General features: G+C 46.7%; 1 protein-coding gene across 2 annotated transcripts in view; it reads left to right on the top strand.

The window, feature by feature from the left end:
* The window catches only part of IGFBP2 (insulin like growth factor binding protein 2), a 57,881-nt gene that overhangs the window by 31,946 nt on the left and 9,234 nt on the right, over positions 1 to 16,701 (top strand). Inside the window, exon 2 of one of the 2 annotated variants that reach the window (XM_028742484.2) lies at positions 15,326 to 15,525. In XM_028742484.2, the coding sequence (XP_028598317.2) occupies positions 15,326 to 15,525 (200 nt within the window). The remainder of the gene's footprint in view (positions 1 to 15,325; positions 15,526 to 16,701) is intronic. The other variant, XM_028742492.2, reaches the window with a different exon arrangement.

The raw sequence follows: 16,701 nt of genomic DNA on the forward strand, positions 1-16,701 counted from the left end.
AATCAGTGCCACTCATTTCATGAAAAGTTTGTAAATGGGATGTGAAGACAGGGTCAATCAGTTCAACCTGGCCAGTTCAAGCAGCATAGAATACTCCTTGAACAGAAGCGTAGGAGCCTAACATGATTCTCCCAGTGTATTCACCTACTTTCCTATGAATTTAATTCCTTATCTCCCAAATCCCTTTGAATCAGTTACTTGCAGTGCTTTTTTCCAGGGAGTACTGAAGGGTACGCAGTTCCGGCACCTCTTTTTGTTGCTGTTAAAAAGTGTGGCACTTACTGTAACAACTTCATGGTGAGTACCAGCACCTATTTTTAAAGGGGGGCAGGAGTTGGTTTCCTGAATGGCTTGGCCTTAGAATGAGGCCAATGACAGGCTGAGGCAAAGTTTGTATAGCCACTGGGAAGCTAGCAAAGCATCAGATGGAAAGATGAAATGGGCCTGGTGGGTTTTCTGAACTTTCACAGAGTGATTTTATCAGGAATTTCCCATCTACTATAGCTACTGTTTCAAAATTAATCACACATGTCTTTTTATTTAAAGCGACAGTAATGATATTCCCCAAAGAAAAGCTGTTTCTTCCCCAGGATCGCAGAGAAAAGTCACAGATAAGTGGGCAATTCAGTCTTTTATAAATATATCCCTCCATTGTGAGAGCTTAACAGAGTTAGGAAGTGTTCAATTTAAAATAGAGTCTAAGGGCTCCTGTTTCTTAGCTGAGGTCTTAGGGGTTGAGGGAAGCGATGGTTCTTTTGCAGAAACCTCTTTATTTTGAAAAGAATTATTCATGCCATTACGCAATCCATGCTGAATGTTTAATTTGTCACAGTGTCCCTTTCCCTTTTGTTTGCCAGCTCAAGTAGACTTCTACTGAGTCACTTTTCCTATTGATGGGCTTTAGACGCAATAATGATCCATGGGCACAATTTGATTGGGAATTCTCCATGTGAGCAACAACTATGGTGGCAAATCCGAGGTCTTCGAGAAAGCAAATGTTAGCCAAACTGAAATTGCTTTCTATCATGAATTCTTGTCCCAGTTCACACAGTTGCCTGGCATCGTGGCTCCCTCCCTCCCTCTCTCCCCTGACTCTGTGTGCAGAAACCAGCAGCAGTGCTCAATAAGAAGTGGTCCTTGTTCCCTGCTTCAATATGGTTTTGAAAAATAAGACCTCTGTTATAGCCAGAAATTGGATATGGTGGACATCTGTGGGTGAGGTGTTTTGGGGGTGATACCTGCAGTCTTTTCAATGATGAGGAGTAAAGCTAATTTGAGGAAGACCTTATTGCCATGTTGTAAGCTTCAGACATGAGTATAGAATGTATCTCTACCTAAGAAACTCATGTATGTATGTATGTATGTATGTATGTATGTATGTATGTATGTAATTTATTTATTGTGGGAAGCAGAGAGGAGGCAGTCCCAGTGGCAGAGCAAGGGAGTCTGGTGGGGGCGGACTGCCCCAGGTGTCACCACTGAGGTGGGTGACTAAATGCCGGGTGGCACTCACTGCGGTGCCTGTAGCGCACCCAAGCCATGCGTCTCTCCTGGAAAAGACGAAGTGGCTTTGGTGCACGCAGGCTCCGTGCTGCCCAAATGGTCCGCCTGCTGCCTGCCCCTCAGCTGTAGGGCGGCTGGGTGGGAGGAGGCAGGCAGACTCCCCGGAGGCCCCACAGAGCATCCTGCCCTGGCTGGCCCCACCCCAGCGGGTGGCTGGCCCCACCCATGGGCGCCTCCCCAGGTACCCAATCAGCTTGCTCCGCCCCTGGGCAGTCCTTCAAGCCAGGTTATGACCCAGTTGTAAGTTGGTTCTCACCTGTTCAAGACCAACGATCTAAACCTGTGCTCTTAAAATGCTTCTGAATTATGTGCTTGCATATCAGTGGACTAGGCTGCCCTTGGGTTTCCTTGCTATTTCTTCCACACAAAAGACACACATAGCCCATGAACCTTGTAAAGTTTAGATATTCAACAATCCAAAGATCAGGTTTCATTTATGTTTGAAAGTATACAAATAAAGCAAGTTAAAAAACGGAAGCTGTCCAGTCTAGGTTTATGCTTCAAGAGAATGCATGAAAATAGGTGAGACCAACTTGGTCAACATGTTGGTGGAAATATGTATCTATGGGGTTAAAACTGGAGTGCCCTCAATTCTCCCACATTTGCACGCCCACGTTTGCACTTAAAAATGATGCTACCTAATCTACATGGACACAGCATTATCTGGTGACTTCACCAGTTTCCAGTGTAGCTTCTGCAGGTTGGCTACTGCTAAAAAAATTAAGGACTTAAGAAGAGGCTGCTGGATCAGGACAAGGACCCATCTGGCTCAGCATCCTGTGCTCACAGTGGCCAACCAGATGCCTGCCAGAAACCCATAAGCAGGACCTGCACACAAGAATGCTCTCCCCACACACAGAGACACAACTGTGGTTACCAGCAACTGGTATTCAGAACCATTACTGCCTCCAGCTGTGGCGGCAGAGCAGAGCCACCGTTGCTCTTCTTTTAAAGCCACCCAAGAAGGTGGCCATCACTGCCTCCAGTGGAAGTGAGTTCCACAGTCTAATTATGTGCTGCGTGAAGGAGTACTTTATCTCCCTACATTCAGCTTTATTGGGTGACCACAATTTCTAGTGTTATGACAGGAAGAAAAGCTTCCCTCCATTTATTTTCTCCACACCAAGCATAATTTTATGAACTACGACCATGTCACCTCCTACTCATCTTTTCTCTAAACTAAAAAGCCCCAAATGCTGCAACTTTTCTTCATTCCATCCCCTTGATCATTTTGGTTGCCCTTTTCTGGTCCTTTTTCAACTCTGCAGTACCCTTTTTGAGGTGAGGAGACCAGAATGGTAGCTAGCTGATCTGCAATTTCCTGCGTTCCTTCAACCTTTTCTTCTTCTTGTTGTTTTTTTTTCTAGCCCTCTGGTATGGAGGCTGATTTTAGGAACAAGTAATATGACTTTCGTTAGATCAGAAATTTCATGTTTGAGTTTTTCAAGAATTCTTAAGCAGAGGAAGTTTGGACACTACAATTTGTCGACTTCAGTGTGTAGATAAGACCTAGAACTTAATCTTTCCAATGCCTGTTCTGCTGGGTGCTCTGAACCCCAAACCCCAAATGCCAAGAATATATGTACAGTGGTACCTCAGGTTACAGACACTTCAGGTTACAGACTCCGCTAACCCAGAAATAGTACCTCGGGTTAAGAACTTTGCTTCAGGAAGAGAACAGAAATTGTGCTCCGGCGGCATGGTGGCAGCAGGAGGCCCCATTAGCTGAAGTGGTACCTCAGGTTAAGAACAGTTTCAGGTTAAGAACGAACCTCTGGAACGAATTAAGTTCTTAACCCGAGGTACCACTGTACTGCTTTTAGTTGATCCTTGGGGAGCATTCCCACTTTCAGAAACCCCCTCTGAAATAATTTGATAAGCTAACAGGTAGTCGAATTTCGCCCCTGCCAGTAGCTTGAGGTTTGACAGCAGTACCCACAGGGCTTAGCACTTTGGGAAAAGAGGTCCCTAATCTCAAGTACAAGAAAAAAGTATTTATATAAATGCTATAGTCAGGAAATAGAAAAGTCAGCAGAGCAAGGTATTTAGCCTACATGCTATCAGTTCTTTTACTTTAAAAAAGCCTCACATTCTTGGACAAACTGCAGAGGAAGCAAATTTCTGAGAACTATTTGAAATCGGCTTGCAAGAGAAAAGTGTCCACTGTGAAGTGTAGAGAGTGTACTTAGTTTTGAATAGTGTCTTTAAACTCTGCTACCCAGTAATTTTAATAGTCCGGTTTTACGTAGAACTGCAGTCGCCTAGGCTGATCGGCTTCCAGTGGGCTTTGATGTGCCTAATTTAGCAGACGATTGGGCAGCACGACATCTACAAAGGACACCCCTTATTTCTACCCGATGTGATATGTCCTGTTGAATTTTAAACCCCTTCTGTTGTCAACCCCTCTCCAGCACAAGCTATAACCAGCACTGGAACCCCAGCTGCTGAGCACCACTCAGACTGTGCTGCAACCTCCCTGCCCCCTGCGCAAGGGCTGCTGACGTGCCTCTCCTTGCGTCTTTTGTGTGCTGTCCTCATCCTGACGCAGCTCTTTCCTTTCTTCTCCTCTTTTATAAGGGTTCAGGCTGGAGGCGTGACAGATTTTAGGCCTGTCAACCTTGACGGTGTCTGTTGGAAACTGCCCCGGCAGTAGAGTGGAAAACTTCACGGAGCGTTAGATATGCCGCCTGGCTTGACGGCCTCCCGGGTAAATGTGTCTGGACAGGGCGATATTTGCCCTTTTCACAAGCGCCTGATTGGAGGGAGCAGCTCCTTGCATGCAGAGACTGTCCCCAGGATCACGTCATTCTGCCCGTGGCGTCAAGCTGGGCCTCGTCAGCACTCCACTTTCAATTAGCTTTTTGTTTCGTTAATGAAATCACACGCACATTTATTCATGAGGTACGGGATTATTTTGCTTTGCATTCCCTCCCTCCTGGAGCTGCCAAGCCGGTGGGGATTCCCCATGTGGGCGCACTGACAAAATTGTGGGAAATGTGGAAATGCTTTTGCTTGGGAGGACGTATCTTGGGGGTGGGGGGAGCTGCATTGTGTAGGAAGGTAGCAAAAAGCCCAGCCATCCCACTTTCTTTCCTCCTGTGTGGATGCAGCACATGCCTTGCATTCAGGAAGGTCCTGCGTTCAAATCCTCAGGTAAAAGGATAGCAGATGATGCCCAAGACCCCCAAAAACCAGCGCCTATAAAGTTAAGACCATACCAGGCTAGATGGCAAAACAGGCCGACTTCTTGTGTATATTTCATACCTTGAGGGTGGGATAAGATTTGAAGGATCCAGACTGCCCAGTCTCTGCTGTCAGAGCACAAGGAAAGGGGAGACTCCTCTTGCACTCACGTCTTACTTGTGAGCATCCCCTGGGCATCTGGTTGTTCACTATGAGAGCAGTATCCTGAACTAGATAGACCCATTGGGCTCTAATTACCGGTACGTTCTTAAGTGATTGAGAACGGATAGGTGTGCAACACTGTGCTTCCAAAAAACAACAACAAAAAAAGCCCGCTGTGAAACATATTTGCCTGTCTCCATAGTTCCATGTTTATTTTCCTTTTCTGAAAAGTTAAGGAATGATCTTCAGGTCAACGCTTGCTTCCTCTTAAAGACTTTTATGACCCTCTAATGAATGAACCATGCTACCCCTTTTTATAGCCAAAGGTAGCAGGTGGGAGTAGGCTGCAGGAAGGGCCTCTGCTGTGGTTTATTCCCCAGCCAGCTTTTAACTACTAACATGCTGCTTTAGGGTACCCTAAGCCTCTGACGGTGCAGCTGGCTATTGTCCTTTTGTTCCCCATGAATGGAAATGTTTCTCCGTCACTGGTGTTTTCTGTGGAAGGAGAATGTCCAGCATCATCTTGGCTGCCTCTGTGTCCATTGCAAAAATACAGCAAGACCCCAGTCCCTCTTCCACAGCCTTCTTGCCATACTCTTAAGAGTGGTGGGGTCTTTTCTCAACACCTCACTTTTTCAGAGAAGGCAAGAGTGCTGCAAACCAAGTGACCAATGGTCAGCTGCAGTCCAACATCTGGATGACCACACATTCCCCACCCAAATCTATGTTATGCCTGCTAAGAGCCCCCCGCCCAAAAAATAAGTGGGTAATGTAAGAAAGATGAAAAAATATATATTTTTAATTTTTTTTAAAGCATATGTTTTCAGATTTAAAAAAATGGGGACACTGTGAGTTCTGAATCTACTTTGAAGCAGTAATTTTTCATTTCAATATAGCCAAAAACTCATTTTAGCAACTGAAAATATTTTATTTGCAATAGGAGATATTCCTTTTCCTTTGCCTTATTATGTATATTGAATGCCATTATGGTGTTTAGAAGATGATTTAGCTTAATATTTGGCAACTGAAAGTGTCAGTTTGGCTGCATTAGACTGTTTAGTTGTATTCACCTCTATCTGATGTAGTCAGAAATTTTATTTCATTGCAAATATATATCCACAAATATTTTTAGTAAAGCAGAGATTTTTATCCTGACTTTTCATGCTGTCCCCTTTTAGTCTTAAGTGGGCAGGAGTTATTCAACTTTGTTTGATTCTGGCCACAACAGAGAGGACAGACGGACAAATAGTCTGTCTGCTATCTGGTATTTTGGGAAGTTAGCACATATGCTTTTCACAGTTCTAGTAAAATGTGCTGGTAAACAGAGTGCTGAGATTCTCATAAGACTTCTGTAATTGTAGGCACATCAGTTTTGAAAATTATTATTGTACACCAGAGTACAACTCAGTAATAGGGGGTCAAGATGTGTGTCTGAGCGAGTGAGAGAGAAATATGTTGACATAAGAGAGCACAAATGTCAGCCTACGCCACTGAGGTCAGATAATTTTTCTCCTGAAGTGCGCTGTGATTGAAGAACCAAGAAATGAAGAACCAAGAACCACAAATGTAAGTATTCAGACAGGATAAAGATATAAACTTTTTAAGGAAAGCAACATAAACTCTGAAATGGAGATTGCATTCTGATCCTAGGTACATTTTACCAAGGAATAATTGTGTGGTTTTCGTGAGAATTTGGGGGTGGGGGGAGGAGTGCAATCTCATGTTTGGTTTCACAACTTGCAAACCCATAATACTTATTATGGCCTTTCAGGAGCTTACCTTGTCGGTACTCAGTTTTGGACTATGTCATTCTTGTTTTCCCTCCTTTACAAAAGTAACTTTTGGCATATAAAATGGAATTTCAAAGTCCAGTATTCGTCCACTGATTAAAAAAAGAATGTCATTTAGCAATTGGGAGTTCAGTCCAAAGGGCAGTCTAGTACATTTAACTGCAGCAACATCCACACACTGCAACTGGTTACTGTAATTCATATAAAAAGAAGCTATTGTTAGCATGAATGTTCAGGTTAGTGAATTATGGTAGCTGGATGGAGCATGGATGCTCCTTTTTGTTCTGCTTTAAAATCCACCTTAAAATATTTCAGTGCAAATAATAATAATAATGTACCCCACCCATCTGGCTGGGTCTCCCCAGCAACTCTGGGTGGTTTCCAACAAAGATTAAAAATACATTAAAATATCACACATTAAAACTTCCCTAAACAGGGCTGCCTTCATATGGTGACATAATGCAATATTTTATGCTAATATTTTGAATACTTAACTTTTAACTCCCACTAGCAATCAAGGGCAATGTTGTAAGGGCAAACCATACAGAGTCTTCAGTTTGCCTGCACCTCCCTCACTTTTCCTGCAGTGTACTGGCCCTATTGAACTTAGACGCTAGACCCAGCGTTGCAATTTCCCGAACCTCGAAGAGATGTTGCATGATCACCTGCTCTGGGGCTTACATGAAGAGGCTCTGCGGAAGTGCCTGTTTGAAAGAAGGCAGCTCACATTCAAAAATGCCCAGGAGCACTGGCACCAAGCTCTGCACAACTTTGGTGGAGAGGTTCGTCAAGTGCATGCGATGTTACACGTGCGACAAACACTTATTATGTCATTCCCGTTGGGAGATGCCGCAAGGCCCGATGAGGCCTGCTGCCACTGCACATTTTTCACACAGCCCCACAGGCACTGGCGGAGGAAGAGGCGTGTAGGGGGAGCACACCGCCCCCAGGATGCGCACCAGTCCCGCCCCCACCTGCTCTCCGCCCCCCCCCCCCCCCGGTGCTAGAGCATGAAGTTCCGCTACTGCCCACAGGAGCAATGGTCTTGAGCAGTGTTTCCCAACCGGTGTTCCGCGGCACACGAGTGTGCCGTGAGACGTTGCCTCGTGTGCCGCGAGATGCCTGGAGGGAGGCGGGCGAGTCGGGCGGCGAGAGGCGGGGCGGCGGCGGCGAGGAGAGGCCGCGCCTCCTGCTGTTGCCTGGCGCTCCTCCTCGCAGCCGGAAGCGCTGCCTGGGCGCCTCCGCGCGACTCTGCCTTGCTGGGTTTGGTCTCCCAGCAGAGACGGGTCACACGCGCCCCTCCCTCCCTCCCTCCCTCAGCCTGCGCGGAGGGAAAGCCAGAGAGAGGCATCGCTCCTGCGCGGCGGGAGAGGGAGCAGCCGGAGCGATGCCCCAAACGAACGCATGGGACCGGAGGGGAAATCCTCTCCGAGGCGGATTGAGCGCAGCTGAGAGAAGCCTTTCGAGGAGCTGCCGTGTCCCCTGGAAACCCCCTTCCCAGCTCTGCCTCAGCCGCCGCCGCCTCACTTGCCGCCGTCCCTCAGTCCCTCGCTCTGCTGCCTCCTCCCACCCCCAAAGCTTGGAGGTTCCCCAGCAAGGGGGAGGGAAAAAACTTTCACTTTTGTGCGTCCCTCCCGGCGTGACGCTGCGCGCTGACGTCACGGGGCGGGGCTTTAATGGTGGTGTGCCGCGAAATTTTTTTTTAGTAAACAGGTGTGCCGTTGCCCAAAAACATTTGGGAAACACTGAAGTAGTGAGACACAGCCCACTTTATCAGATGTGGCAAATGGATATTTCCTTTTCCTTTTCTAATAGTCTTCGGTCTGCAGCTCCTCCTTAAGCTAAGGTAAGCGATCTAAGTGGAGTGCCCTGCAAGTGGATGGAACCAGATTTGATTTGGTCTATATGGGATATAGAATCACTGATTAAAAGTTCCTCCTCAGTGACCTTAAGAAAAGGCAGACGGAGAAAATGCAAAGTGAAATGGGGAAAGGAAAAGGGGGAGGGGAGGGTAACGCCCTGGGCAGAACCACTGTCTGGAAAATAGACAGTGGAAAAGTGTGATGTGGTTTCAAAGCTAACGATATTTAAATACGGTACATTCTGCTGAAGCCAGTGTGGCTGAGGAGGTAAAGTGGACAAAATCAAAGATGGACACGCAGACAGAAATAAAAGGGTAGGGTGGAGCACTTATTTGATCTTTTGGTGTATGTGTGTCTTGAAGAAAAAAAGTATTATATGTGGAATTTCCCCTCCTCTCTGGCTTCAATTTCTTGAGTGGAAAGTCAGACTTCTGGCCATACTACACTCTGTCCTTCCCAAAACCTATACTAAAATATTCAGTTGTGTGTTCCTGAGGTCAAATTGTGTCACTGAAGGCATGGGGACCTCTCTTTTTGTCACTTTTGTGGAAGCACGTAGCTGCTGATGTGTTTATGCCAAGGGTTGGACATCTCCTGTCAGCAGAGGTTAGATAGGCAGCAAACATACATAGCCTGTAACTTGGACGTGTCTGTTGGAAGCCCTGCCCCATTGGCTGCAAAATCCCCCCCCCCCCTCTCTCTCTCTCATATCTCCCAAATGAGGGGTGGGTGCTAGCTGTGTTTAGTTAGTGGCCACTTCACACATGGTTGCTAGGAAATCATGAGCAGCCACAAATTCCCTTTGTGTGTGCTTGTGTCTGTATATGCTATGTACACATCCTGGTGAGGGTGGGGTGGGGGAGACTTATGGCTTGGATCCAAAGGAATGTGAGCGTGTGACTCCTTACACAAAGACTTTTTCCTGCCCCATTTTGTTCATTGCTGTCCCTTGAAAAGCAGAACACTCCAGGACAAGCAGGGTGGATGTGGTGTGGTGTGGTGGGAAATGTATCTAGATGGGGTGTCTGTGGAAATTTGGGTGGGGTGGGAGAGCAAGCGTCTTGGCCCCCACAGCATTCTGTAATGTGCAAAGCAGCCCTTAGTGGTGACCCCTTAGGAGCTGAGTCCTGCTCTTTAAGACAGTTTTCAGAACTAAACTATGGTTCAACTGAGGTATTCCTACTTCCTGCCTGCCAGGGTGAGAACCAATCTCACTCAAAAGGATGTGATGCCCAAATAGTCTCAAAAAGTGTGTGTTAATTTTATTTATTCAATAAAATTTATGCACCACTTGATCAAAAATCTCAAGGCAGTTTGCAAAAAGATAAAATCAAGAAAAACTCACGACCCTTCCTTTGAAGCATACAAAAATGAAAATGCTAATATTAACACCTTGAACTTGGCCTGGTGTCAAATCTGCAGCCAGTGCAGATCTCTGAGCACAGGTGTTTTAGGCCTCGCTCCCGTCACCAATCATGCTGCAGTCTTCTTCACTAGCTGAAGCTCCCGGATCAAGTGCAAGGGAATCTCCACATGGAGGGCATTGCAGTAATCCAGTCTTGAAGTAACCATTGCATTAACTACTGTGAGTAGGCTTTCCCAGTCCAGGAATGCCCATAGCTGTTGAACAAGTCACAGTTGGTAAAAGGCATTTCTAGTCACTGAGGCTACCTGAGTCTACAATGACAGAGCTGAATTCAGAAGCACCCCCTCCTGCTCCTGTGGGGAAGTGCAACCCCATCCAGGGTAGGCACTGACCAATTTCTTGGACATGGGAGCTACTCACCCACAGTGCCTCCATTTTTTCCTCTTGGTTTATGGGTGATTTTGCTATGACAAGATTTGAGAACAACTGTGAGGCACAGGACTGTTGTTTGCTTAAAGGTGACCACTATACTGGACTAAAACATGTTGGAAGTGTTGGGATGCAACTGGGCTTGCACTGGAGGCTGATATATCTGCATGGGAAAGAGCAGATAGAGAGGGGGGCCTCCATGCTTCCTAGGCTGTTCTCTAACCTTTGCTAACCCTCCTTGAGGGCTAGAACGATACTCTTAGGGCTGCTAACCTCATTTTGCTACTTCTTTCTTCTGCATGCCTTGCCTTAGGGGAGTGATGTCTGTTTTGGCTCTCTCTCCAATTAAGATGCAAGAGCAAGTGTAGATTTTTGCATTCTCCTCCTTAGTTGCCTAGAACTAGGATCTTTCCCCTATCAAGCATGTATTTCCTGCAATAAACATAGCTTTCTTGCTATGGGACTAATGGGACTCAGAGTCCCATTGCGGTCATATCCAGGGCAAAGCAGGTTGCCTCCACAGTGATTCAGTGCCAAGTTCACCTTCTGCCAGTGCATTTAAATAGTCATCGGAGCAGACATTGCAAAAGCAGGAGAGATCCTCCCTAATCTTGCTCTCTCCATAGGGACTTGAGACTTTTGCTGCCCAAGGATCCCAGCAGAAGTTCAGAAAAGGTTGGTGCCGCAAAGCATCAGGGCTGGGACATGTATTCTGGGCTATAAATTGAGTGAATGGGGAGGACTGCATCACACCAGCTCGGGGAAGGATGGGAAGAATGAGTGCATTGTTCAGGCCCCCAATATGTACCTTCAGCGATGGAAAGCGAGCAAAACGGGCAAGTAGGGCATGCTGCTAAAAGCTGGATTTGCTCGTGCTGAAGAGGGATTGTCAAAGCTGCCGTTTCCATGTGCTTTTGAAGGGCTTGAAAGCACTTCCTGGGGGGAGGTGACAGCCAAAGGAGGCCACGGGATGCCCATTTGGATCATCCCTGTGCCAGCAGCCGTCCGGGACAACCAGAGGAACTTGCTAAGCAACCACCCATTGGAACATACTGTTCATTCTCCTGCTTAGCAATCCCTTTTCTACTCTCACAGTTATGCTGAAAAGACCGGACAGCAGTGGAAGATAATGCATTGGGGGAGGAGGCAGAGTGGGGTTAATATTGCATCACTTATCTGGAAGGCTCTTGACCAGTCTTGAGTTCCAGATCTTCAGCTTTTGCATAGTTCTTAACGCTTTGAGCTAAGCACAAATCCAACCATGCAATGATGGCTGGATCATCAGGTGATTATCTTTTTTTTTTTTTTTTTAAAGTGCCAATGTCATGCATTAGTAGGGAAGTATCATCCCCTGATGCAAGCTGTTGGAGCAGGTTGATGCTATAGATTTGTGGCCTTCCATATCTTGTTGAACTCCACTTGCCGTCAGCCCCATTTGACAAGATTTACCCAAGATGACCCATTCGGTCAGGATTTATGGGAGCTGCAGAGCAGCTCTATCTAGAGGGCCACAAGTGATCAAACCCCATTATGGATCTTGGCAGCAGGGCATGCTGGGAGGGAGAGTTCATTAATTTATTTGAGGCATTATTCACCTGCCCTATTCTGTCAACATAAGGACTTCGACTTGTGCCATGAGAGTTTCCACCTCTGCTCCCAGGGGTGCCAACTTCAGAGGACTGAGCAGTTTTGGGCCCCCAATACTTTTGGGGAGTGGTCCCCCCAGTGTCCTCTACCATCAGGTGGTAGAGGCCAAGTGCAGAGCCAAGCATGGCTTCAGTGTCTGGCTCCTCCTCTTCCTCCTCCTGCCATGGAAGGCTGCCGAGCCCAAGAGAGGAGGAGCTGATGGCCACTGCATTCAGCTCTGTCCCCTGGCCCCTGTCAAAACGTCACATGGCTCCCTCAATCTTTGGTGCAAGTTGGTGCCTCTGCTTGCTCCATGGGTTGTGGGTAACCCCTAGAACAAATTTAGGGGCAGGCAATGGGAGGAGAGAGGATGAGCAATCTGTTGGACAATCAGAAATCCTTGCGCTGATGGAACATCCACGTAGTGCTACATTGGATCTGCTTCCCAAATCATATAATTTATATACAGTGGAACCATGGTTCTCAAACTTAATCCATTCTGGATGTCCGTTCGACTTCTGAAATGTTTGAAAACCAAGGCGCGGCTTCCAATTGGCTGCAGGAGCTTCCTGCACTCCAGCAGAAGCTGCATTGGACATTCGGCTACCAAAAGACATTCGAAAACTGGAACACTTACTTCCAGGGTTTCGGGGTTTGGGAGCATCAACTAAGCTGTTCAAGAACCAAGGTTCCAGTGGACTGCTTGATTGTATTTTTAAACAAAACAAACTCAACGTGATACAATAAATATACATATATACAAGGGACTTCATGATCTTGGACTGGAAGGAAGCTACCTTGGTAAGTACCCAGCAGACTATTTTAGGCTAAAAAGGTAAAGGGACCCTTGACCATTAAATCCAGTCGTGACCTACTCTGGGGTTGCGGCGCTCATCTCGCTTTATTGGCCGAGGGAGCTGGCATACAGCTTCCGGGTCATGTGGCCAGCATGACTAAGCCACTTCTGGCAAACCAGAGCAGCGCACGGAAACACCATTTACCTTCCCATTGGAGCGGTACCTATTTATCTACTTGCACTTTGTGCTTTCAAACTGCTAGGTTGGCAGGAGCAGGGACTGAGCAACGAGAGCTCACCCCGTCGCGGGGATTCGAACCACCGACCTTCTGATCAGCAAGTCCTAGGCTCTGTGGTTTAACCCACAGCACCACCCACATCCCCATTTTAGGCTAGATGGTGGTAATAATTTGAAATGTTGACCCTGGTGGACAGGTGAGCCATATTATACCATTGGATTGGACAGCCCAGGCATTAAAGTGCAACAAAATTGGACCCTGATCTTCTATGAAGACTTGATCAAAGGAACTATGCCAGGTGCATGCCAGGCCAATCTCCAAATTCCAGCAACAGACTGCAGGTATTTTGGGTTGGAGAACACATACTCCAGGTCAGATTCCTGGTATGCCTCCAGCTCAGCCCTGGGAGAACTGTGAAAACGCAGCTGAATTTGTCACACTAATAGTGAAAAATTGGGCAGCACTGCTAGCCATATTTTCTAACTGTGCCATATTTAGGGGTCATATGGGCCAGAAAGACAGTTGAGGTTCTGCATGAGAGATTTGGAGCAGCTGGATCTTTGCCAAATCACAGTCAACAGTTGTCCGTGAATTTTTGATGTTTCCATGCATGCTCCTACACCAGCCAGGTGAGGTCAGGCTTTGGCAGCCAATCTATACTGAGCCTCATCATAGAAACACATAGAAACAGCCTGTAAAAAGTCTGGTCTGGAGTTGGCGACATCCAAATAGCTACTGGTCCAAATTCAGCTGACTTCTGTTGAAATCAAACCTAGATGCTGGTTAAGGCAGAATGGACCAAAATGTTCACCGGCTCTGATCTTTCTGGGTCAGAAATAGCAGCTTCAGTGAAATAGAACTAACTCATGACATAGCCAATCAGATTTGTCTATAGGGCAAAAAAAAAAAAAAGGTTCTCATTTTGACACATTGAAGAAACAGTTGAAATTTTTGCTTGGAAGTGTTGATGAAGGTACCAGAACAAAAGCCCAAGAGACCATTTTCCACGCTGCCCCCCACCCCTAGTCATTAAAATCCTGAATATTTTCAGCTCAGCCATGACTTGAATGATGACCTGTCCTCCCCTTCCTGGCCTTTCATTGAGATCTTGTAGGGGAGCTTTACATTTGTTATACAATCTTGTATATTTGATTTCAGTTACATGATGAGAGAGTGAATTTGTTTATAAACAATACAAAGCCTGCTTTGTTATGTTGCTTTCTTTTTGTATTCTTGGCGTGATTTCTCATCTAGTTGCTTTCTCCCTTCTTTGGTTCTCTTTACTTATTTTCCAAAATGGGCCTCTTTTTTATTATTATTTAATTAGAGTCCTTAGGGGTAATTATTTGACCCTCAAACACCCCCCCATCCCCTTGAGCCACTTGGCTAAGTTCAGGTCAGATTCTGCTTTGGAACCTCTTGAAAGCCTGAGGGTGACAGGTCAGGAATGAACTTGGCCCACAGTATCTGAACTGGGGGGGGGGGGGGGAGAGGATAATCAAAGGATCGGGTGTTGCTAAAAGACCAAGATGCTTAGCTTATCCATTAAAAAAAAAAAAATCTTTCTCTTTACAGTATAAATGGGACATGATGTTCTGCAAGCTTAGCCAAATTGTCTCCTGCAGTTCAGACATGTGCGACTTCTGATTTGAAATAAATGCAATTTGTGTAACCAAGCATTTAAAGGCTGGAATGGGGGGGGGGGAGTTTTTTGGAATCTCACACAGCTGGGATGCCACTTCCACATAGCTGTGACTGGAGTTCATATCCCACGCTGAGAGGCAGCATGGTGTAGTAGTTAAGAGCGGTGGACTCGTAATCTGGTGAACCGGGTTCGCTTCCCTGCTCCTCCACATGCAGCTGCTGGGTGACCTTGGGCTAGTCACACTTCTCTGAAGTCTCTCAGCCTCACTCACCTCACAGAGTGTTTGTTGTGGGGGAGGTAGGGAAAGGAGATTGTTAGCCGCTTTGAGACTCCTTAAGGGGAGTGAAAGGTGGGATATCAAGTCCAAACTCTTCTTCTTCTTCTTCTTCTCACTGTGGGCCTGTGTGGATTTCCCCCATTTGTTCCGTTGTGGGCATCTCTGGGCAGAGCATTTGGGTTCTGCAGCTAACATAACTAATACACCAGTACTAATTTTTCTAGAAAAAGAGGTACCAGAACTCACCATGAACTCACCCTTGTTCTCTTATAATGGCATTGACGCCCACCTGAGAGGTGCCGGAACTGGGTTCCAGCTGGAAAGAAGCCTTGCTGATGCCCCTTTTCTTTCTTCTCCCACCCTCCTTTTCTTTTTTTGTCTGTGTAGATGAGGAACATACTGAAGTATCTATTGCAGAGAATGTGGTGGATGCCGCCTCCAGTGTGGTGAGTGGCGGTGGACGGATAAAGCCCCCTAAAAATGGCAAGGAGTTCGCCGTCATCCGTGAGAAGGTGAATGAGCAGCAAAAACAGCTGGGCAAGCCTACCAAGCACCACCTCCACTCGCCATCAGTCAGGGTGAGTGAGGTAAACAATGGGTGCGGGAGATGGTCTTCAAGTCCCTCGAAAGGGTACAACATGTTATTCTTCTTTGGGGGGGGGGACTATATGTAGTTTGAAGATGATCACTTGATGAGCTTTTTCTCTAGCTGTCAGAGGCACCCCTGCCCCTTGTCTCCATTAGTAGCTGGATGACACTTGCAGAGAGTGAAGAATGTGCTGTGAGTAGAGGAGTGGGAGCTTTCCCCATCATCTGGACCCCCTAGGAAACTCAACAAACCTGCTGGAACTGGGTGTGGAGAGTGCAGCTGAATGGGACACAGCTGTTGGGCTACCTGAGAAAGTACCAGCCACTTTGAGCCTGCCTGTAAAAAGCCTAGAGTGAGAAACTAGGGTGGTGTCCGCTGTTTCCAGGAACTCTTCTCATTGTGAGACTTTTGTGGGCTAGCTGAGAGTTTCTTTGGAGCCTGAGTGAGAACCCAGAGGTTGAGCCACAGAGTTTCTGATTGTCAAATGAATAAAGTTCATTGTGTGAGACTGAATTCTACTCACCTCTCCCGTCGTAAACAGTGCTGAAGGTTACATCGGGGCCAGGCCATGGGAAGAGATGAGACAGCACAGCGAGGAGGAAAATAGAGCCAAACAAACAGAACACGAGATACCTCTTCATGAGATTGATGGATTTTGGCAGGGCCCAGGAGGAGGACTTTGCCACACAGTTGTCATTCAGGATTACAGCTGGCATCATTAACCAGAGTGCAGGGATAATTCCTATCAATAGCTTTTCTAATTTAGCTTTGGATCCTCTCCCCCCACTTGTCGGGTGGGACTGATGCTACATAAGCTTTTGGTCTTATAGCCACAACTCTTGGAGGCTCCCAGAGCAGCATTGCTTTGATGCCTCCAGAGCAGTCTTGGTGCTGCTGCTGCTGCTACTACTACTGCTTTTCCTGGGGTTTTCCATTCTCCTGCTCTGTGCTTTTAATTACCACACTCATGCTGGTCTAGTTGGCTTCACTGTTCCCTGACGGGCTGGGTTCCAGGCAGAGTCCCAAGTGGCTGAAAGGTACTCAGGATGCTTTCTTGGACAGAAACTGGTGGACCGGAGTGTTAAAATTGGTTTTCAGAGTCTCTTCAAAGCAGTTGCGGGCTGCATTTAGGGACCTGGCATGCTGTCAGCTTGTTGGTGGCCTTTGCAATCTT

The sequence above is a fragment of the Podarcis muralis genome, chromosome 1 (genome assembly GCF_964188315.1).
Source record: "Podarcis muralis chromosome 1, rPodMur119.hap1.1, whole genome shotgun sequence".
Classification (NCBI taxonomy): domain Eukaryota; kingdom Metazoa; phylum Chordata; class Lepidosauria; order Squamata; family Lacertidae; genus Podarcis; species Podarcis muralis.